Source organism: Fusarium redolens, assembly GCF_020744475.1.
Source record: "Fusarium redolens strain MPI-CAGE-AT-0023 chromosome Unknown BKA55scaffold_27, whole genome shotgun sequence".
Taxonomy (NCBI): Eukaryota; Fungi; Ascomycota; class Sordariomycetes; order Hypocreales; family Nectriaceae; genus Fusarium; species Fusarium redolens.
The window spans coordinates 400358-422731 of NW_025763690.1; the positions used below are offsets into that span (position 1 = coordinate 400358).

Genomic DNA, 22374 nt, shown 5'->3' on the forward strand with positions numbered 1-22374 from the left:
TCCTTCGCCTTCCATGTTGGGCGGCATTGTCTCAATTTATGCCGCTGGCGGTGCTGTCGGTGCTTTGCTTTCCGGCCCAGTCGGCAACCGTTTCGGCCGTCTTGGTGCTATTCGATTCGGATCGGTGCTATCATTGCTGCTATCGGTACTACTTTGCAGACAGCCGCCGTGGAGACAGTTATGCTTATATTCGGTCGTCTCATCGACGGACTCGCTACTGGTCTGATCTATTTTGCCACCCCCATGTTCCTTTCTGAGATTGCTCCTTACAGTCGGCGTGGTCTTTTCACAGGCCTGCATTCTCAGTTTGTTGGACTCGGATACATGACCTCGAACTGGATTGGATTTGGAGTTTCGTACACCACCGGGCAATTTGCTGTAAGGAGTCATTTTCGCACTTCCTCTAAACTGAGAGCATTTGGGTGCTGACTATGTTGTCCAATAGTATCGTTTCCCTGTCGGCCTTTAAGTATTTTTTGGCCATATTGCTACTGGGCTTATCTTTCACTATTCCAGAATCTCCACGATATCTGATTGAACGCGGAAAGTTGGAAGAAGCCGAGTCAGTTCTCAAGCGGCTTCGGACCCATCATGATGCCGGAGTTGAGAGAGAGCTTCATCAAATGCGCGACCAGATCCAATGGGAACGCGAAAACGAGGAAGCTACCTTGAAGGTCATGGTATCCAAACCTTCGTATCGCAAACGCCTTCTTCTGGGCTGCGGAGTCCAGATCGGGCAGCAAATCTGTGGCATCTCTGCTATCAACTACTACCAGACCATCATGTATAAGTCTTTGGGTATCAAGGGCCATATCGTCCTTCTACTTGCTGGAGTTTGGGACCTCACAGGTCCTTTGGCCAATATCTTCTGTTTGTTGTGGATCATCGATCGTGTACAACGTCGCACTTTGTTTATGGCCGGGTCCCTCGCTATGACGGTAGATATCGCCATCGTCCTAGCACTAGTTGCGGTATACGGCGGTAGCGACAACCAAGTGGCGAACGGTGTCGGTATTTTCTTCCTCATTCTTTTCGGCATTCTTTTTTCATTATCTTGGAATTCCGGTTGCCCAGTATACACCGCTGAGATCTTTCCTACTCAGATTCGCGTTACCGGAGGAGCCATTTCTACATTCTGGTCGTTTGTCATTCAGGTCGTCCTCGCACAAGCCTCTCCAACAGCTCTCGCTAATGTCGGATGGCGCTACTACTTCTTCTCCATTGCTATGAACCTACTCACGTTCGCCCTGATCTTTTTCTTTTTACCTGAAACTAAGGGAAAGTCCCTTGAGGAAATAAGTGAGGTATTCTGCGACATCTTTGTGGGCATACATATGGACGAGCGCTTGGATGACAAGAATGAGCATAACCTGAGAGCTACTATGGTTGAGGGTACTTAACTTTTATAAACTGTTAAAGGCACTAGTTTTGTGGTTAAACTCGGAATCTTACGGGGCTTAGGTAAGGAATAACTTTTACTTTAGTTAGATAATAATATTACCTGTAGAAGGGATATATAATCTTCTTAAGAGATACGTATATTATAACTAAGCTAATCTCTTTAAGTGTTAGAGGCATATTAAGCGAGCTCTAGATAATTAGCTGCAGAGCCTTTACGATAACCTTGCATATAATAATATCAATAAGCTAACTCTTCAAAGTATCCGGTTATTACGGCCGTTATTTGGTACCGTCATTAGTTGGGTCTCTCATGAAGCCTTGCTCAAGGTCAAGAAGCAAGTTGAACGACTAAAAAACAGTATACCTACATGTACAAGCACCTTCACTAGATCCTTCGGGTTACCGTGTGGTGAACACAAACAGAGTCTCAACCAAAAGACAGCCACTTGAGCTTATTGAAAGACTCCAAAGCGAATCTTGAAGTTGTCTAATTGATACCAGGAGGCAATCTCAGGACCACAAAGAATCGAATAAGCTCACTTCACCTCAGACACCACGTCTGTACCCTCAGATTCTGAAGTCCATCAGGATTTGATCTCCCCAACCACTGTCTCACAGCGTTGCTCTTCCGGGCTGCCCTTCTCTCCCCACTCGGCAACACTGGATGGTTCGTTCTCAGTGTTCTCAAAGGCGTCAATACCCTTCTTGTAGCTAGGGAGAACATTGACGCAGAACGGAAAACTCCAAGCAGCCACAAAGAATGCTAGAGGAACGACCATCGCCATTCCTGTGCCGTGTCTGTCTGCTGCAACGCCCGTGAGTGGGGGAACGCAAGCACCACCAATGACTCCTCCGATGATAAACCCGCTGCCACGTTTTGTGTGTCGGCCAAGGCCTCTCATGCCAAGAGCCACAATGGTTGGGAAGCAGATGGACTCAAAGAACAGTACCACATAGAGCATGGCAATGCCTGTATTTCCTCTCTCTGTAATCGCTGGGCAGATGAAAATCACACACATACTCAAGAAGGCAAGGAAGATATGACGAGGCTTGAAATACTTCATAAGGAAGACGCCAAAGAAGCGACCAACAGCAAATGCAGCCTGTGCACCGGCAAAGAGTTTGGAGCCGGTGGAATCGCTAGTGTTCTTTCTTGTTTCGGTTGCATAGTTGATGAACATACTTGCAATAGCCACTTGAGCTCCGCAGTAGCAGAACTGTGCGAAGGAGGCATGAAAGAGTCGGTATTGCTTGCTCAATGGCTTCTCGTGAGTATCCGAGTTGGAGGACTCGGCTTGTTGGGCCATATCTGTATTTGAGATGACTGTGTCAGAATAGAAACACTCGCGGATCTCTGGGTTTGTTGATACGTACCAGCATCAGTAATCTCAGGGATGTTCGAGAAGAGGAACAAGGTGGCGAGAAGTAAGACGAATACCGCGATAGACAGATACACCCACTGCACGTTTGCCAATGCCTTCTGGTCGTCAAAGTTGAAGAAGACATAAGAGCCTAGAACGGGTGCAACGACTGAGCCGATGCCGTTGAAAGCTTGCGACATGTTGATCCGCATTTCCGCATACTTGGGAGGGCCGCAGACTACTTCGAGTCAGATGACAGGGATGCATGAGAGTCACCGGAGAGGCCTACCAGTGATGAACGGGTTGGCGGCAGTCTCAAGAGACCCTAAACCATTACCAATAATGAAAATCGCTGCACAAAAACCTCCAAAAGATTTTGCTTTAATACAGGGAATGGCAATCAGGGCGCCAATAGCATAGAGACTTAGTCCCCAGATGAAAACGGCCTTGTAAGAATAGTGTCGTAAAATCCACGCGGCATGGCCAAGAGAAGCAAGCGGGTAGGCACTATCGGAGCATGACGGTTAGATACAAAAAGGCATAGGGCAGCCATGGATGATGATGAGACGAACCCAAAGTAGGCAGCTTGCAGTCCAGCAGACCTGGCTCTATCGATATGCAAAGTCACCTGAAAATGCTTGTTCAGAGTGTCCAAGAGGCCATAGCTAAAGCCCCAGAGGAAGAACAAGACCGTAACAAGTGCAATGGGCCAGATAGACTCGCGTAAGCTAAGGTCCGCGGCTTTAGTCACACTGTCGTCAGATACTTTGAGTGACCTCTTCTTGAAAAACGTTCGAACACCCATATTGAGAGTTGGGGTTGTAGTTCAAATTGGAAGGTGTCTTGGGAAGGCAATAAGATACAGAACCAAAAGGCCGGCTGTGTTGATACTGGGAAGAACTGCAGTACGGAGGAGCTTGAATTATTTATATCCACTTGATATGTAGATCTTGAGCTAGGCTACCCCATGGGGAACAGAGAAGCTTGGACGGCGAACTGCATCTGGGGTTAGACTAAATCCCCCTCAATACTGGTAGTCGACTTGTCCAATTGGGTTATTTCCTTCAGGGTCCTTAGTTTTGGGAAATAATCTACCCGACGGATAATTACTCAGCTGACAGCTTTCCTTGCCAAGAACGAGGGGTAGACACTAGCTCCGCAGCTCCAAACATCTAATGATTTCTTATTGAAGAAGTTCCTACTTATTGGCTCCTTGAGATTGAAGCTAACTTGGTGCTTATGGTGCTGATAACGGAGGCATGTTAATATCAAGAGAGTAATACTGTTAAAGAACAAAATCTTGACTTTAACTCTAACTCTTTATTAAAGTCTGGGATTTAACCCAAACCTGGTATTGGACATAAGCCTTTCGTTGAATGATAGATTATAAATATTAATACTATTTTAATTAATAAATACTGACCCTATTTAAATCTACTATTACTTATCAACATACATGTACACCGGCGCTATGAGCCCAATACGTAACCACGTCCTCCGCCTTCTCAGTTGGCCACCGTGGCCCGTCCCCGAGACATATACTACTTCTAGTCATCATCTGAACCAGCCCTTTCCTCTAGCGATCCATACCCGCGCACGGCCCGATCAATCACATCGTAAGCAGGACCTAGCCTGTTCCTCAGCAGATCCTCCATCGCAATGGGCGTTAGGAAAGTCTCTAATGGGGTGCCGTTGTTTTCGCATAACCTGGCCATGGCTACCAACATCCCTGGGGCCTGCTCTGGCTTGTTGCCGGGATGGTCTCGATCAATCGTCCCCGTCTTGCGATATATCAGGCGGGCGTGGATGCCGTTCAAGACATCTCGGCCAGGACTGGTGGAGATAATAGCACTGAATATGTTTTGGGCTGTAGCCACCGCCTCAACGTTGCCTCCGAGCGCGGCGCCGAGTATTTGGAAGCCCCAGGAGAGGCTGGTCCAGAACACAGTGATGGCGAGCGAAGAGCCGTCTTGGAGATATGGAACAATGTCCATGGGCGGATACTCGATTGGGATGGAAGTCTCGGGGCCGAACCAGAGGCCATAGCCGAGTGTTGGCGACATTCTTCCCGATTGATGATGAGATTTCTCAACGCCTAGTTTCCTGCGCCGGGGGCTCATCACGGACAGCATAACTCGGGGAGTCTACACGGGACAAGCCTGGCTCTTGGGGTATTTCGACCCCAGCGAGTCGACACGCGTCGCGCACTGCTGCAGACATTCCAGCGCTGTCCTGCTGAGCCGCAGCGCGCGCTATTGAGGCGATGGCGGCCTGCATGGACTCTTTGCTGGCCTGGAGCTCGTTGATGGTGTCAATCTGTCTCTGGCGGAACTCCTGCGGAGCCCGTCTTCCACGCGCTCGCCGATTCTGCAGTAGCCATGTTAGCCTAGGGGCTTTCCGGTGTGACAATACCACGAGGTGCTAGACATACCGCAAGTTGATCATCGTTGACCAGCGTGTCCTCTTGCATATGGGGTTCCTGCATTATCTTATGTGACTAAGATCAGTAACTAAGTCAATCTCGGACTTGGCGAACGAAGCACAGTAGAGTTCAGACAAGGTGATGACATTATAGCTCAATGTGAGGTTGAGTTGAGTTGAATGCTTAGAAATTGGACAGATTCGTAAAGTTTTGGTTTAAACTTGAACTAGACTGGATGCGGTCAGGTCTAGAATTCGCCACGGAGTGGATCCGATAAGTCCGATGCGATCTGACAAATCCAATCGAGGGCGCTCAAGCGAAACGGCAGTTAGCATGCTTGGCAATCATATCGATATGTAGTCAGTCGACAAGGGAGAGGGGGAATGCCACAGACCGAATTTTAATAGACCTTCACCAAAGAACACGTTGTTGTCAGCATATCCTGTTATCATTGTATTATCAAAATATTGATATCTAAGTTACCCGGGATATAGCAAGGAGACTTGGCCTCTTCTTCACTGTTGATCGTCCTGGCCGATGGGCGTACCCTACTTCGCCACCAAAAGTTCCAGATAATGCTCCGCAACGCTCTTCACCTGCTCCTCAAAGCTTGCAAACTTCCACCCAAAGACTTCTTCCGTATCAGACGAGTCTAGGCGAATAGGCCGCGAAGGCTGGCTCCCCTCAAGGGGGGAAATGCCGTCAGCCACGGCCTTGGGGAAGTTCCGTCTGACGATATCCTTGGCGTTCTCCCAGGTGGTGCCCTCGACTCCGCCCGAAGAGCAGAGGTAGTTGCGATTGCCCTGGATCGCAGGGTCCAGCGCGTCGATATGTGCTCTTGCCACGTCGTTTACGTGGACGGACACACCGAGACTTGGGGTTTCGCTCCTGTTGTTTAGCAGAACGCCAAGGGTGGTGCCGTTGCTGCCTTTACCGATATCCTCGGTCGTGCGGTTCAGCTCGTTTTTTCCGATCACCATGCTGGGTAGAATGCTGACAACTTCAAAGTGCGGCTTCTCTTCCTGCATAAAGCGCTCCGTGGTGGCAAGGGCTGCTGCCTTTGAGACACCGTAAGCGTCCATGGCGTTTGCGAAGGGACTGTTAAGGTTGGTTGGGGTGTAAGTGTCTCGCACTATAAGAATCAAATCGTGTTAGCAAGCTATGATGCGCATATTTAGGAATTTATCTCTCCCACATACCAGTGAACACTCTCGTGATATCAGATGATACAAGGTAGTCCCAGGTTATAAGAGAAGCGATCGAAGAGGTAATAACAACTCTCTTGATTTTCGAGACCTTCTTTGCCGCCTTGAGAATGCCCAAGGTTGCGTTAACGGCTGGTTCAATCAGGACGCGCTTAAATTCCTGGCTCTATGATGGGGAGTATTCTGATTAGCGATTGTAGCGGGCAAATCTTGTTACCAGTAAGGAAGGGAAAAGAACTCACTGCTGAAGGAAGTGGAGAGGCAGCGTGGACTACACCGTCCGCGCCGTCAAGTACGCCATTGAAGGCACCTGGAACGAGCAGGTCTGGGACTACTGCGAACTCAACCTGGGTCAAGTACGGCTTCACTGAATCGGTGGCCTTGATTTGATCGGTCTGTGATGCATTGCGGATCACCGCTCGTGCATTGTACCCTCTGCTGATAGCTTCAACAAGCACACGGAAGCCCACATGCCCTGAGACACCGGTGATCTATCGCAGACAAATAACCAGTCAACATTTGGGAGACGAGTATGCTGAAACCATGAAGCACTTACAACAAGCAGCTGCGGAGACATAGCGCCAAAGTCGTAGACGATGTTCGAAGACTGAAGTCAGGATGGTACGTTGCGATGGTAATTGTTATGTCGTTTGCCTGTAACGTGGCACAATGCTAAGATACGAATACTCGATGAGTTGGACAAAGACTCTTTTATTATGGCTGCATGGTACGAGTAGGAAAGTCTCTTGTCAGTAAAAGTGGTGTAATCCACCGGTGCCATCAGTAACAAGCCGTGGGGCCCTCGGGCCATTCTGTTGCCGACATTGCATAATCACCCCGAGCTCCCTAAATTCGCGGACTTGAGCACTCTAGGCACCATGAGCTTCGTATGATTGGTCATGTCTGCCACTGCCATATGACAGTGCCTCTACACTCTGGAGGTTCCATGCATTGGCGATTTAACTATAGCCAGGGTCAAGCAGGTAAAAACGTTGTGTAGGTAAGGCTAGTGTCTTCTAGTAGCACTTCTAGTGGCACAGTATCGCGCGCGTTTGTGGGGACTATCTAATCTATAGATGAACATGCTGGCACCAAGGTTAAATCTTAGGCTGCCAACAAAGATGATAAGATGTTCCTGTAAGACGTTGGGAGATGGAGGGAATGTGAAATTAAAAGTGTACATTGCAAACGCAGATGAATAAACGCAGCTATGTTTCCATATCATGAATAAAAAGCTATATACCAAGATAAGAGTACAAAAATAAAAAAATATATGTGATCTTTGATTTGGATGACATCGGCGTTAATCACTAAAAGTGCCTACTTTCCTCTCTAGCTCCATATTCCGAAATCTAATGTGGTGCCAACCTGAGAACAAACGACAATACAATCCTATGTCACGAGACTTCCTGCCAAACAGTGGAGCGAAGCAATCTCTAGGGTGAGGTATTGCGCTGTTCGTTTGTTATGATGACGTGACTCTACTCATACACAACGGGAAGATCTCGGCCAAGGTTGAGCTCAGCATCGCCAAGAGTGAGATTGTTGGTGACAGCCAAGGCCCTTCTGATCAAACCTGGCATAGCTGGATCCGTCAAACGAGAGGTAAAGGACGCAGCGTCGCGCAGCAGATCCTGCAAAGTAGGACTAGACCGAGCGTTGACCGCCTTCTTAATGGCAGCCATGGCCAGTAGAGGAAACAGACGCAAGCGCGAGGTAAGACCGTCAATATACTCGTACATCTCCTCAGACGAGCAAAAAGCCTTATTAATCCATCCGATTCGCTCTGCATACTTGGCGTTGATATCGTTTCCGCTGAGAAGATACTCGAGCGCGAGACCTCGGCCGATAAGACGAGGGAGGTGCTGGCTACCGCCGCCGCCAGGGATGAGACCGGTGCCGACCTCGATCTGACCAAAGAATGACTCGGGTTCAGAGGCGAAACGCATGTCGAGGGCCAACAAAAACTCGTTACCGCCGCCACGAGCGCGTCCTTCAACGGCGCCGATGGTCACCTGGGGCAGATCGGAGATTTCATACATGAGCCTGGCAAACTTTGGCCCAACGGTTGCTGTGGCTCAACATTAGCAAAGAGTCCTGTCACAAGTGGACGAATGAAAGCTTAGTACTTACCAACTCCAGGCATCAGAAGGTCCAAGTGGGCACAGAAGAACTTGGGAACATCGCTCTTGAAGACGACGACCTTGGTCTCGTTATCATTACCAAGTCTTCGAACGAGATCAGTTATTCCATCCTGGAAGTCGACACCCCAGAGGTTTATAGCCGAGTCTGGGTTGTGAAAAGTTACCTCGAGAACGTTACCATTCTGAGATGTCTTCAAGCCGCGTTACTTGGGGAGATCGAGAGCAAAGGCACTCTGTAGCAGGGCTCCAGAAAGGACGAAATTCTTCAGCCAAGTAGGAACCATGATGAAACCAATGAAAGTGAAGTGAAATTGGTAGGAATCGTGTTGAGATGTGACTGTGATTGTGAGAATCGTAGAGTGGATGAGGATACGGCATTAGAGCAGACAAGACCTTTCTCTCTTATATATCCGTTTTAGAATCGAACACCTTGTCATCTCGTCTTCTGGCACTTACTGAGATGCCACGTCCGTTCATCTGCCTAATCTTCGTGAGTTGTGCTTCAAAGCGAATGAGGAACAACAGCCGAAACAAGGGCCGTTTAAGCATAGGTATGCCATGAATCTCGACGTGGTATCATTAGAATAAACTTCGACAAGCTGGAGTTAAGACCCTCATCTTGTGTAGACAACCTGGAGAAGTTAAAATCGGGCGGTCCGTGATGTTGTAAAAAAGCTTAGTAAAAGGCGGATGTATTGTAGCCGAAAGGCTTGGTGCTTGCACATACCTTACCTGAGTGAAAGGGAGGCTCAGCTAGAAGCTCCACTATCAGTCATCGGGACAATTCGAATGCCGACGTGCAAGTCTGATCGTCACGCCACTAACTTAAGCCTACCCTGATCGGCTCTAGCCGAACTAGAAAACTTAATCATGCTTCTAATTAGTGGACTACGGATTTGCTACTTCATTTGCTGCCGTCTTTGCTAAAGGTCTCGTGAATGCCCAATGCATGTCGGTCCATCGGAGGTTGCAATACGGGGAAGGACATAGAAACACAGATTTAGTCATCAAGGCATACATTTGGCTTCATTTCTCATGGTTGGAACGCTAGATTGGCCGTAAATGCCATGCCTCAGAAGCACTTCAATGCAATACACCTTACAGCCCAACACGCAGTATCGGCCCAGGCATTACATTCTCAAGACATACGGTCAGACATTTATGGATCATGAGAACACTCAGAACCTGGATAGATATGGCTGGATGAGCGACTTTTACATTTCTTATTTAGTTGGAAGTGCACAACAGGATAAAAGCAAACACACTACGCAAAACATTCCAGATAGTATTGCTAGATGCGCTCTTTAGCTGCATAGCAATTTAATATAATTACAACTACGCACTGAGAACGCATGATCCAGAAGGAAATTACAAGCACTATAGCTAAATAGATATTACTAGAATAAAACGACATACTTGGGACAGAACAGACAGCGTCGTATCATTCACATGCCAATCAAACTTTCGCCTGCTTCTGCTCCTGCTCCTGTTCCCAGGACTCATAATACGCCTGGAAGCTTTCCTCAATTGGGCGATACTTGAGCCCAAGCTCCCGAATACTCCTCGTGTTATCAACCTTGAAGGGGGTGCTGAGGTTGGCAGACGACCACTTCTTGGAGACGCCAATGAAGGGTCCAGCAGCATAGACCATCAGAGTAGGCAGGTTCCAGCACGGCAGCGCCTTGGGATTTTTATGAGAATAAGCATATATCTATATAATCAGGCAACAAACGCTATCCATGTACCCGAACTTCCACCTAAAACTATTATCCAATGTTCAGTCTCTTTCTTATACTTCTGCAAAGTATTCCATCACGATACAAAATTATGACATCCAAACAGTGCATTTGTCAATAATCACCCATCCATTATAACTTTCATCTTGTCTACATTCTCGAAAAAGACAAGGCCGAAGCATGAATTCCACATTCCTAGACGATGATGGACTTCGCGGTGCTAGTTGCATCCTGGTCTCGTCAAACGCTACGTTGCATCGACCGGAGGGCGGTGCGTAAATGAGATATTGACTTGTTTGACCAGAGAGACTAAAGTCTATCTTGACAGCTTTTTCAATCAGCACTCGCAAGTCCCGTCGATATGCAGCGTCGGACCCGAATACTCTGGAACGACAGGAGGAGAAGTACTCTTCGAACTCTTGGACCACACGATGAACCTGGTGATCATGGTGCTCATCAGGTTGGATGGTGGCTATCAGGTTGGCTGTCAGAGCACCCCACTGATGAAATAGAGGAACAAACTGTTCCGCATTCTGCTGCGTGTGACCTTGGACGAGTTCATTAACTATAGACGTGTTAACTCTAGCTTCGGTCACACAGAATTATAGATCTCACTGAGTCTTCTTAGAGTCTTCTGATAATGGCCGGCCCATCGTATTTGAGGATTGCCCTTAACGCCCCCAAATACAAGGCTGCAGAAGGTATACCAGATAGCAGCCTCGATAATAGCAGGGCCTGACCTTTTATCCTTGATAACTTGTTGATAGCTGGGTGTTATTCCTTGAAGCCACTGTCCATTTTCCTTTGCCCAGACGTCAAGCTTATTGGTGCTGACTCTGTCAAAGTGGCTGGTCACGAAGTTCTTGACTTCATATGCCAGGTTTTTCCACTCTTTGACAAGCTCGCTCTCTGGTCGGCTGAGAGGTGTGCCGGCCAGAACATTGACATTCTTACTAGCGGCCTCGCTGGTACGGTTCTTCCAGTAAGCAATCTCTTGCTTTAGGTCCTGAACTTGCTGAGAAAGAGCCTCTCTTTGGGAATTCAGATCGTCTACGATGATTTGTTGCTGATTGAGAACGATCTTGAGATTGTCCTGTGCATCAGAGCTGCTTTCGACTCTGGGCGGTATCACAGGTTGGGTTTGATGAGGTGGGGGAGCAGGTGCTAGTTCTTCTGACTCTTCCAACTGAGGACTTTGTGGTTCATAGCCCTTGTTGATGTTGGAATCCTCAATTGGTAGCTTTAATGAAGGGCTGGGAACGGTGGGATGAATATGATACATGATCTGTTGGTCTCGATCATAATGTTCAACAGGGAATGGATGTGCATTGATGGTGTTTTTTGTGACAGGTTGGCTTGGTTGACCAATTGGGCTCATGGGCCTTCGAGATCCGTTGGAGCGGACTAGCTCCATTGAGTTCTGCATGGAATCAGTGGAGTCTCTGTCGAAGCTTTGAGGGTCTTTTTCAACGACGTCCATGGTGGCCTGCTGTTTGAAGGCTGATTTGCCCTTGTTTATGGCACGCTGAATGAGGGCTTTGGGGCTTTCTCTTTTCCACTGATCGTTGACCCTTTTGTCTGGTTCCCGCATATCCTCGTAGCGGTTGTGGTGACGGGCTGAGCGAGTTGAATGTCTTGAACTCCTGGAGCTGCTCCTGTGAGGCTTTTCTGAGCCTGGACTGTGAGGACGCTCAGTAGGTCGGCCTTTCTTTGTCGTTGGTGGATATTGATTGAATGTTTTCTGAGCTTGATTGGAATGTCCCATGGTCAATAGGTTAATGCACCTTGATGGGAATATTTGCGTGTCGCCCTGGATTCTGAGGGAGGGGAAACCTTGGTAGGTTTAGGTACTGAGAGAGGGAACCAGACTCAACGGTTGCTTGGGATAATGGGCACATTGGAACTGGAAAGCCAAGACTGCCCTGTCGCCTACGCTAGTGAAATGACGCTCTACACCCTGTAAAATGACCAGAGATGGTGGGGTCTAGATTATTTGGCCATGGGAGGCTTTGAGATAGATTTGGTTCGCAACTCCTAGGGGAATGTAAGGCGTTTTCTGCTGTCACACGAAGCACTGACACCTGCATATACGAGCTGCTTGTTTGCTCAGTTTCAACGAACTGTAAAATGAGTCTGGGGCTGAAAGTCAAGCTGTGAGCCTTGTTTTTCATACTTTAATTTAGCCTGATCTTACTGGGACTTCGCAGCCTGATTCTATGCGATGTACCTCCCACATTGATTCAGTGGCTCACCAGGATGGCATCTCCGCGGAGTCTTGCGGTTTCGCTTTACGGAGAGGAAGCTGAAAGCAGATAGAGTAGTGTAACACAGCCCAGTATTGGTACATTTCGTCGCGGATCGCCATGCATCATGTACCATTCGCAAACCCTTTGAAAGGTTGTCAGAAAAAAGCCACTAGAGGATCACGCAGTTATGGCTGCCGCTAAGCGCCCAAGGCTTAGCTGAAAACATGGGTTTCCTCTATCAGGTGTTCGGATGACATTACCCCGCGCGCGCCACTCAGCCGCCACCCAATATTCGCACATTTGCATGCATCAAATTGTCACTGGCAACTTCTCGATGGATAACGCCTAACTCCATTGATAATTTCAAGCTGACAGGCTGAAAACTGCTGCAGAAGTGTGTAATGCACAACAACAAATATCGTAATAAGGCTGCGAGGCGTAAAGCCCCGCTCACCGTTACAACGGACAAACCCTACATTCCTCCCAGACTCATCCGAACTGCAAAAAATGCAATGTTTAGAACCATTCCGAGAGCTGTAACAGCAGTAGCACCATGCTCTTTCATAGCCAGCTTCATGCGGTCTCGCATCGGCGAACCAGGCCGAACCTTCATGCGATCCACTGAATTGCTTATAGCCTCCAGAACCCTCTCGGTCGACTTGATCTCATGTTTCAGCCTCTTGATCTCCACTTTATCAGGTGGTTGTTCCCTTTGTTTCTGATCCAATTCGTCTTGGAGGCTGAATAGCTTGAGCTGGTAAGCCTCGTGGTCATCCTCAAGCTTCTGGGCCAAGGTCGCACCTGTGGAGGTCTCTAAAATTGACCGATCCTGATCGAGGATTTCTTTCTGCATGTCGAGTACCACGCCCTGTTGATCTGCGAGCTGGTAAATAAGTGGGTAGGCCGATTTCGGTGTGCCGTTGAATTGGGCGACGTAAGACCCTCTGTCTATCATGGGACTCCAGAAGTTGTCGATAAGTTCTTGTTCGCGCTGTAGAGCGCGTTGTCGGTCTTCTCTGCGGAGAGTGTTCCACATGGTTGTGACCAAGATAACGTTCGTGAAGGCATCATCTCCAACAATCTTTCTGAGAAGATGGAGGTGACCTTGAGAAGCGTCGGTCATTTTGTTGTCTGTGATTTTGTGCAGATATAAAATCCCACGAAGAGGCATTCCGGACAGGTGCTGAGCGGCAAGGTAGTCTGTGATTTCGGCCACGATCTCTGCCTGACCGCGAAGCGTATCACCAAAACCCGGTGTATCAACGACGGTTATGCTACGCTTCTCATCCTCATCGAGGAAGATTTGAACAGCCTGGCATTTCTGTGTCTCTGCAAAATGAATTAGTTTAGGAGCCAAGGGAAGTAGAAAGAGGGGTACTTTGTACCTGAATACAGCGAATGCCCCTCTACGACGGATTGGCTTTTGAGTTGGTTCAGGAAATAGCTCTTCCCAGCACCAGTAACTCCCATGACCAAAATAATGCCATCGCTGCCATCATCGTCTATCAAGTCTTTGTCGGCCATTTTAATCTTGTTGTTCTGAAAGATACGATCTTTTTCATAAACTCAGCATGAGATGATTTAAAGAACGCATGGAATGCTGGAAGAAATCAGGCTGTGAACAGGATTGCTCCCCCTCCAAGCTCCGCCACCCAAGTAGCAGCCTGCATAGTTAGGCTGGCCTGGATCAGACGGGCGATGCAATATCACACCCCGCGCAGGTGCCTCAACGCCTGGTCTCAGTTGTGGGTGAGTGGAGAAGTGAACTACTTGACAAGGCGTTCGCAGGTGGGCTGATGCCTTGGCTGCCTCGGGCTGATCTGAAGAACAGACAGAGCAGCCCCAGGTTCAAAGCAAATGCGCCGGCCAGTTCTCAGATATTCTTCCCGCTCCTTTCTCAGCCAACGTTTCAGTTGCTGAGAATTTGAGCCTTTTCTCTGTCTTCTTGAAGTTCAGTAGTCAGGTGATGCCGCATTTCCTTCGTTTGATGCACAATGCATTCTCAGCACGCAAATCGTGATGAGGGTCCGCAAAGGTTTGTCGCAATTGGTATCGACTTTGGAACGACGTGAGTGATCCATAACCTACCCTAGCTCTTACGTCTTCAGGTTTCTAATTCTCTATACTGCAGCTACTCGGGCGTTTGTTGGGCTCGATCTACGAACCCCAAGGAAGTCAATCCCATCACAGGTTGGGCATCAGAAGATCATCGGAACCAGAATGAGGTTCAAGTACCAACTCTATATGACATTCCTTCGGGCAAATGGGGCTATGAAATCACTCCCGATATGAAGCCTATGAAATGGTTCAAGCTTCTGCTGCTCAAAAATGAAGACATCATGAAGGAAGAGATTCGCAATGCGCCTCAACTTCAACAGGCCCGCGAGATTCTAGCCAGATCTCGATACACCACTGCGGTGCAGGTTGTCGGCTATTACCTGAAGAACGTGTGGAATCACACCTATGCAACTCTTCGTTCAATGCTGGACATAGACAATCTCCCCCTTCGCGTTGCCATTACCATTCCGGCCATCTGGCCTGCTTATGCGCAGAGCGCAATGAGGGAGGCTGCTAAGATTGCCGGTATTATGAAGTATAGAGACATTGGAGAGACAACTCTAATACTCGTGCAAGAGCCCGAGGCAGCTGCTTTGGCGACTTTGTTCCAGCGAAACGACTCCCCTGAAATACAGGTACCCACTGCCGTGTCTTGGTAATACAGTTGATTTTTCACTAACCGCCATGACAGAAGAATGAGTCGTTTGTTGTTTGCGATGCTGGCGGTGGTACAGTGGTATGGCCTCATTGTCGCACACTCTCAAGCCCATTTTAAGCTAATATATTGGCCAGGACGTTATCAGTTACAAAGTCATATCAGAGCGCCCCTTCATGCTAGAAGAATGTGTTCCAGGAGCAGGTTGGTGATCATTACTCACTCTAAGCATTTGAGTTCTCTCTATTCTAATAGGAAGACATAGGAAAGCTGGCTGGCGCTTTCCAGATCGACCAAGCGTTCGAGTCCTACCTCCGTGGCAAGGTTAAACTGAAAATCAGCTCTCTTAAGGACTATGACTACAACCAGTTTATTCTGAGAGAGTGGGAGCTCGGCGCAAAACGAAGTTTCAGTATTACTAACGCCAAAGAGAACTACCACCTTCATCCCCCAAGTAAAGCTTACGGAACTTTGGCTCGACTGAGAAATAAGGAGATCTTGACTATCAGCAAGTATGTTTTCGTATACTCCTGCAACGACATTATAACATGCTGATATGGTCAACAGAGAGGAAATGACAGGTTTCTTCAACAAATCTCTCACTGGCATTCGGACACTTGTGGGAGACCAAAGCAAAGAGGTCAAAGAGGCAACTGGAAGACTGCCCAAGGTTAGACCAAGAAAAGCATTCGTGAAGGCTAAACTAACTCGAAGATTTAAGAAAATCCTTCTCGTTGGCGGCTTGGGTAGCTCTGAATACGTTTACGATGTGTTGACCGAAATCTTTTCCAACAGGGTCCTCAGACCCAGCGATGGGTAAGACATCTCAATTTGATATGATCCGTATGTTAACCAAAGCTACTCAGATGGTCTGCCGTCGCCCGAGGTGCTGTTCTCCGGCTGCTCCAAGAGAACATTTCATCACAGCCCGTCAAGTCCGCAGTGCAAAAAGCCGCTCTCGCAATACTGCCAGACGTTGTCTCTCGCCGATCGAGATACCACTATGGAATTCTAGTGGACTTTCCCATTAAAGATGTGTATCTTGAGCCTGAAGATGTGATCACCGAAAACCCCGAAGGGGTCGAGGTAACAAGTAGAATGAGATGGTATATTTCAAAGGTACTTATACCCCATAGTCCGTTTGTGCGAAACTTTCTTATTCACAGCATTGCAGGGTGAGAAGATCGACAAGAAGTCGCCTATTCAGTTTTCGTATCACCACTACTACCGCTCCGCAGACTTTCCCCCAAAATGCTCATTTGATATACTGTACAGTGCTCAGGAGGAAGAACCAAAGAGATTTGGCTCGGGAGTGTTGACCTTGTGTCACATTGAGTGTGACTGGGATAAGCCTATATCTCAGTGGCAAGCTGTAGGAGATCCATCAAAGGGATGGAGAAAGCATAATGATCTTGAGCTAAGTATGGGATTCCAGGGTGAACCGAAGTGGGAGATTCGTGTCGGATCTAATAAGCGTGAACATGGGTTTAGTATTGAGTATGCGAATTGATAGCAATGGGAGAACGGATTTGTTTATGCAGGATGTATTCAATAGTCTTGAGTTTACGTTATACCTTAGCCTCGGCTGAAGTGTGGATCGCTACCAAGTAAGGGCTAGTGAAGCATTTAACGCCGAAAAATATTACAACCCAGCCATTCTATTCCTTCAATATTACTATCCTTGCATAACACGGCTCAGAAACTCCAGATCCAAAGCTGTTGTTTATATTGCGCAGTAGTGCTAGGTAAAAATTATATTTTATAAAACTTTTTTTTTTTTTATTATTAAGATAAAAGTTCTTCTTGGGTTAATATCTCTAGATAATTTTACCTAGGACTTTAGAACTAGTAATACCTCTTTATAAGGAATAACTAGCTCTTAAAACAGGTAAAGCTTATATATATTAAAGCATTCTAGTATGGTTTTATAGGTATATCTAGTAATACGGTGCCTGTTATTTAGGTAGCTATAGAATGACTTTTGCCTAGGTTAGTTTAGTAATTTGCATATAATGTAAAAAAGAATCTAATACTGAGCATGGTAGAGGAATCTATTAGCATACTTAGTTTAGTTGTTATTGTTGTAATTGGAAACGGCACTGTTAGTCCTGATTTTTTTCGATGCTTGGTCCTGGCCGTCAGGTTCTGTTAATCTTTTATAGCAGATCTTATAAGCTACAGTAGCGTTTACACCAGTAGATTCTTCTTGTAAATAAAGGTAATATTTTTTATAACAACTTCGGCTCTGTTTTTACTCAATATTTAATAATTAGGTAATATATTTCTAAGAGCTCTAGTTAAAACCTTTCTAAAAGGGCTTAATTAATAAAATATATAATTAATAATATATAAAGGTAATAACTAGCTTATATTATAAATATATATATTAAATTAGCTATATTAGAAAAGTATTAGAAATATATCTTCTTAATTAGTTTTATTAAGTATTACTTAATAATTACTATAATAACTTACCTATATATTAATAATATCTAAGGTATAATTAGGGTTTAAATACTACTTCTTAAGATACTTAAAGCTTGCTTAAATAAAAAATACTTTCTTTTATTATTAAGGTCTAAAAAGAAAAACTATTTATTATAATAATATATTATATATATCTTCCTAATTATAAATTCCCTAATTAGTTAAATAATAATAAAATACTTTAATATACTTTAAAGATAAAGAGTAATAATAAAGAAAAGACTATATAAGATAATATCTTCTAATACTTTTTAATTATCAGCTAAGTATAAACTACTAGTTAGGTTTAATTAAAATAGGGTCTTTCTTATAAGATAGAGAATTAAATAATTAGTTTAATAGTATTAAGTATAAAGGAAAAAGAGTAAAAACTGTATATAAAAAGAAGTATAAAAAACTAAAGTCCTTAGGGGAATCTGTCCCTTTATATCTATTATTATAAACATCTATCTAACCCTATTAATAAAGCTTAAACCTCTTACCCTAAAATGCTTGCTATAAATATTATAATAAATATATAAAGTATAATAATTTTATTTTCCTTATAATACTTAATATAAAACTAGTTTTATTAAAATTTATATATCTTTTAATTCCCTATTTAAACTACTGCTTTTTTACTAATTTTACTTTATCTATTTTTATATATAAGGTTAATTAGTTATATACCTTATTATATATATTTAATTAATTAAGGTTAATTTAACTTTTGCTAACTAACTTATATAAAGTAAACTTAATATAATTCCTTTATAAAACCCTGCCTTTACCCTGCATTTATTTAACTCTATTTATAGACTTTCTATCCTTATATTCTTAAAGTCTAAGGCTATAACTAGCCTAGTCTATATATTTATATATAATTTAGAGAATATAAAATACCTATTCTGCCTGTATAATTATATTAATAAGCTATTCTTTATATTAGGCTAAGTTTAGGCTTATAAAGGTAATAAAAAAAGCTACTTCTTTTATTATTAAAAGTTAGTTATATTTTAAGGCTTTTTTTAGCTTTTTTTAGCTTTTTTAATTTAAATAGCCTTTAATTAATTTAAGCTAAAGATATTATATTTCTTAAGTAATTTAAATTTATATAATTAAGTAATTTAATTAGGCTATAATTAAAAATAATTATCTTAACTAGGCTAGACTTTCCCTTTAATAAGAAGTTCTTCCTAATAGCTATAGCTATTATATATAATATATAGCAATCTCTTCCTATAGCTTACTTTAGGGCTAATCTAATTATATTAATAAGATTATAGTAAGTTATATAATAGCCCTAATTAGGCTGTAGGCTATTATAAATAGCAGGCATTATAATAGTAGCTATAATTAATATTAGCAAATATAACTAACAGTTAGGTCGGGTAATATACTTTAGAAGTGCGATGGATAAATTAGGCGTAGTATATTATAGAGGTTAACTAAGGATCCTTTAGGTAGGTTAAAGGAAGAAGGTTAATCTAGCTACTAAGAGACTTATAGCTTGTATTTATATTACTTAGTTAAGGCAGTAATTACATTATTAAGGCAGATAAACCTTATTTAATATTAACTTCTGTTATAATCGCCTGCTATAGAGGTCTCTTTATTTATATTATTAATAAAAAAGCTAAAAAGCTAGATAGTCTCTTATAAGGTTAAAAGTAAAAGAAAAAAAGATCTTTTAAATAAATATTATACTTTATAATTATAAATAATAAATAAAGTTTATATTTAGTATTTTAATAATTATATTTATATAATATATATATTTTTAGCTTAAATTTTTATTTTATAAAATTATAAACTTAATATTTATTAATAAATAATATATTATAATTAATAAGTATAAAATTAGCTATTTCTTTTATAAAATATAACTATAAGAGAAATCCTTATAAATTTTATATTATAATCCTTATAACTATATTATATAAACCTTATAAATTTCCCCTAATTATAACAGGATGGGTTCCAAACAAATAAACTAGTCTATACTAGGTTTTATATTTACAGAATTATAGGGCGTTATACTAAGCAATAGCGAAGTATTACATCTCTTAATAGTTAATAGTGCAGATTAGGCTTATTAAGGTAAAGAAGTCTTATTAATAGCTAGTAAGCTAAGTTTTATTTACTACTAAATAAATATATATATATAATATAGTAACTTATAGTATTATAAGTTAGGCTTATAGTAAGTTATAAGTTTATATTATAAGTTATATTATAAGGCTTATAGGTATTATAGGGTTTCTTTATAAGTTATTATATAATTAGCTAATTTATTAGTAAGTTATATATAATATAAGCGCTTCCCCTTATTAAGTTATAATATAATCTTTTTCTTTTTATTAGTCTTATCCTTAAGACCTATATATCTGCCCTTCTTTTTATATTATCCTAGTATATACTAATTTAGATTTATAATTATCTATATAAGTTACTAATACTATATTAGAATCTAAAGCTACTTATAATTATTAAGTATAAGCTATTTTAATTAAAAATACTAGTTTTCTTATTATACTATATAGTTATTATAAACCTTAAGGTTTAAAATATTAGGCTAAGGAAGGCTATTTTAAGTATATGCAGTATACTTATTATAATTATTAATATAATAGTAAGGGTATTTTAATTCTTAAAGGTTTATTACTTATTTTTCTATCTTTCTTTTATATATTAAGTCTAATTCTTTTATAGCTAATTATTTTACTATAAAGAAGCATTATTTAGAATATAAAAAAGAGGTAGTTAAAACTAAATTATTATAATTATAATAATAAGTAAATAAGTATTTAAGTTATTTAATATATCTTTATTATTAAAAGTAATAGTTATAAGAATATAGTAATAAAATACTTTATTATAATATTAAGATTATAAATAATCTTAAGGTTTTAAATAATATAAAGTCTTTTATTATTATTAAGGCTTAATTATTAAGGGCTATTAATATTATTAATTAAGGTAAGGTTTTCTTTATTAATATTAGTAGAAATTCTTTAGGAGTTATTAGGCATTAGTAAGGTATTTAGCCAGTTCTTATATATTTTCGTTTTTTAAGTAGTTTTTCTATTTAATTAAATATTCTTTTCTGCTATTCTCCTTATGCATTTTCCTAATTGCCTTTACTTTATAAATCTCTAGTCTTTTAATTTCCTCTAGTTTATTACTAATCTTAACCTATATTATATTAGCTACTAATTTAAGTAGTAAAACATAAAAGATTAAGTAAAGCCTAACTTTTAGTAATAGGTCTAGTTTATAGTTATTATTTAAGATTTTTCTTTTAATCTTATATAGCCTAATATACTTATAATTTAATTTATAACTTAGCTATTTTATTATAATATTTTTTATAGCTAAGTAAACTATATCTCCCTTTAAAAAGGTTAGTCTCTTAATCCTTTTAGTATTATAGTATTTTTTTTATTTATTTTTTAATAAATTTTAATTTCCTTCTTAATTCTTTATATAAAATCTTTAAATCTTTACTTTTAATTATAGTAGCTAGGTTAACTGTTTTTAGTTCTTATACTATATAATATAAATTTAAGGTAAATTTAAAATTTACTTCTAAAGGTATTATTTATATACTTTTATTATATACTATATTATAGGCAAGTTAGGTACTTAATAACTTTTCTACCTAATTATTTTATTTATAGTTAATATAATATTATAGATATTATTTTAATACTTAATTTATTTATTTAGTTTATCTATCTATTTATAGTCTAAATGCTATTAAGAGTTAGTAATTTAATCCTATATATAATATTAATACCTACTAAAATTTACTTATAAATATTATTCCTTTATTTATTAAGATTTTATAAAGTAGTTTATATTCTCTAATTATCTTATTATAGAAAATATAGGAAAGTTGTTTTATATCTATGTCTTTCTTATAGGGTATATAGTAAGAGAATTTAGTAAGTTAATTTACTATAATTAAGATACTATTATAAAAGATTCTAGTTAAGGGTTCTTTTAATAAGGGTAGCTTAGTTATATAGTCTATTATAATTAAACTTTATAGTCTTTTTACTACTTTTAGTAGTTATAATAGGCTATAAGGTTTATATTATTATATTATAGTTTTTATATATAAGTTATATTATTTAGTAACCTTTTTTACTATTTTTTAAATTCCTTCTTAATTATAATATATTTAAATATATTTTAAGGTTTTTATAATACCTTAATAGCTATATAAGGGATATCTATATATATCCTATACTAGTTCTTCTTTAAATTGTTTAGGTACTTATAATTTATTATTATAAATAGGCATTTTAGCTCCACTCTTAATAAGATCTTAAATACTATATCTTATAATAATATTTTAAATTCTCTTTATTTATTCTTTCTAATTCTTAGGCTTATTATTACTTATAAATCTTAACGTTTTTACTTATTAGGTAAATTAATATTTTTCTTTATTATTTCTTCTTAAAAGTTATTTCTTTACTTTTATTATATTAGTATTATAATCTAGTTATTAGCTAATTATATTAGCTTATTTATTATTTAATCCTTTATAATAAATAATTATAAAATTAAACTTATATAGGTATTTAATATAATATAGTTATTATTAATTAAGTTCTTATATTATAATAAAATATAAAATATTTTAATAATTAGTATAGACTTTAATTTAAT

The 22374-nt window shown here is 41.0% G+C and overlaps 8 protein-coding genes across 8 annotated transcripts; 2 read left to right on the forward strand and 6 right to left on the reverse strand.

The window, feature by feature from the left end:
- Positions 1 to 474: 474 nt before the first annotated feature.
- BKA55DRAFT_215867 (general substrate transporter) lies at positions 475 to 1745 on the forward strand. Its single transcript, XM_046185195.1, has 2 exons — positions 475 to 1461; positions 1567 to 1745. The coding sequence occupies exon 1, from the start codon at positions 624 to 626 to the stop codon at positions 1398 to 1400; it is 777 nt and encodes a 258-aa protein (XP_046042274.1). The 5' UTR covers positions 475 to 623; the 3' UTR covers positions 1401 to 1461; positions 1567 to 1745.
- Positions 1746 to 1985: 240 nt separating this feature from the next.
- BKA55DRAFT_697424 (major facilitator superfamily domain-containing protein) lies at positions 1986 to 3567 on the reverse strand (the record flags this gene model as incomplete). Its single annotated transcript, XM_046200377.1, has 4 exons — positions 1986 to 2710; positions 2776 to 3000; positions 3052 to 3269; positions 3335 to 3567. 4 exons carry the CDS (start codon positions 3565 to 3567, stop codon positions 1986 to 1988), a joined length of 1401 nt encoding a protein of 466 aa, XP_046042275.1.
- Positions 3568 to 4209: 642 nt separating this feature from the next.
- On the reverse strand, positions 4210 to 7085 carry BKA55DRAFT_668205 (uncharacterized protein; the record flags this gene model as incomplete). The annotated part of the gene is made up of 9 exons (XM_046197884.1): positions 6946 to 7085; positions 6632 to 6880; positions 6384 to 6555; positions 5781 to 6316; positions 5594 to 5626; positions 5194 to 5241; positions 4890 to 5129; positions 4376 to 4849; positions 4210 to 4338 (listed from the first exon to the last, which is right to left on the reverse strand). The coding sequence occupies exons 1-9, from the start codon at positions 6964 to 6966 to the stop codon at positions 4210 to 4212; spliced, it is 1902 nt and encodes a 633-aa protein (XP_046042276.1). The 5' UTR covers positions 6967 to 7085.
- Positions 7086 to 7631: 546 nt separating this feature from the next.
- BKA55DRAFT_717449 (ClpP/crotonase-like domain-containing protein) lies at positions 7632 to 8817 on the reverse strand (the record flags this gene model as incomplete). The annotated part of the gene is made up of 3 exons (XM_046200924.1): positions 7632 to 8460; positions 8523 to 8724; positions 8791 to 8817. 3 exons carry the CDS (start codon positions 8815 to 8817, stop codon positions 7871 to 7873), a joined length of 819 nt encoding a protein of 272 aa, XP_046042277.1. The 3' UTR covers positions 7632 to 7870.
- A 1124-nt stretch (positions 8818 to 9941) lies between these two features.
- BKA55DRAFT_584793 (uncharacterized protein) lies at positions 9942 to 10234 on the reverse strand. The gene has a single exon (XM_046194386.1). It carries the CDS (start codon positions 10182 to 10184, stop codon positions 9990 to 9992), a length of 195 nt encoding a protein of 64 aa, XP_046042278.1. The 5' UTR covers positions 10185 to 10234; the 3' UTR covers positions 9942 to 9989.
- A 373-nt stretch (positions 10235 to 10607) lies between these two features.
- BKA55DRAFT_484948 (uncharacterized protein) lies at positions 10608 to 11899 on the reverse strand (the record flags this gene model as incomplete). Its single annotated transcript, XM_046186212.1, has 2 exons — positions 10608 to 10834; positions 10885 to 11899. Coding segments are annotated over 2 exons (1242 nt in total), but the record flags the coding sequence as incomplete, so codon positions are not given.
- A 650-nt stretch (positions 11900 to 12549) lies between these two features.
- Positions 12550 to 14039, reverse strand: BKA55DRAFT_717471 (P-loop containing nucleoside triphosphate hydrolase protein; the record flags this gene model as incomplete). Its single annotated transcript, XM_046200926.1, has 2 exons — positions 12550 to 13844; positions 13901 to 14039. 2 exons carry the CDS (start codon positions 14037 to 14039, stop codon positions 12988 to 12990), a joined length of 996 nt encoding a protein of 331 aa, XP_046042280.1. The 3' UTR covers positions 12550 to 12987.
- A 300-nt stretch (positions 14040 to 14339) lies between these two features.
- On the forward strand, positions 14340 to 16898 carry BKA55DRAFT_584813 (uncharacterized protein). Its single transcript, XM_046194387.1, has 9 exons — positions 14340 to 14583; positions 14647 to 15208; positions 15265 to 15309; positions 15366 to 15432; positions 15494 to 15740; positions 15796 to 15898; positions 15950 to 16044; positions 16095 to 16347; positions 16403 to 16898. The coding sequence occupies exons 1-9, from the start codon at positions 14510 to 14512 to the stop codon at positions 16736 to 16738; spliced, it is 1782 nt and encodes a 593-aa protein (XP_046042281.1). The 5' UTR covers positions 14340 to 14509; the 3' UTR covers positions 16739 to 16898.
- Positions 16899 to 22374: the final 5476 nt, after the last annotated feature.

What these genes read in the sequence shown, in the direction of transcription:
- BKA55DRAFT_215867 (XM_046185195.1), top strand. Translation starts at nt 624, where the DNA reads ATGCGCGACCAGATCCAATGGGAACGCGAAAACGAGGAAGCTACCTTG.
- BKA55DRAFT_584793 (XM_046194386.1), bottom strand. Translation starts at nt 10,184, where the DNA reads ATGGTCTATGCTGCTGGACCCTTCATTGGCGTCTCCAAGAAGTGGTCG.
- BKA55DRAFT_584813 (XM_046194387.1), top strand. Translation starts at nt 14,510, where the DNA reads ATGCATTCTCAGCACGCAAATCGTGATGAGGGTCCGCAAAGGTTTGTC. An exon ending in CAACTGGAAGACTGCCCAAG is followed by an intron (nt 15,899 to 15,949) that starts GTTAGACCAAGA and finishes CGAAGATTTAAG; the next exon opens with AAAATCCTTCTCGTTGGCGG. An exon ending in TGAGATGGTATATTTCAAAG is followed by an intron (nt 16,348 to 16,402) that starts GTACTTATACCC and finishes ACAGCATTGCAG; the next exon opens with GGTGAGAAGATCGACAAGAA.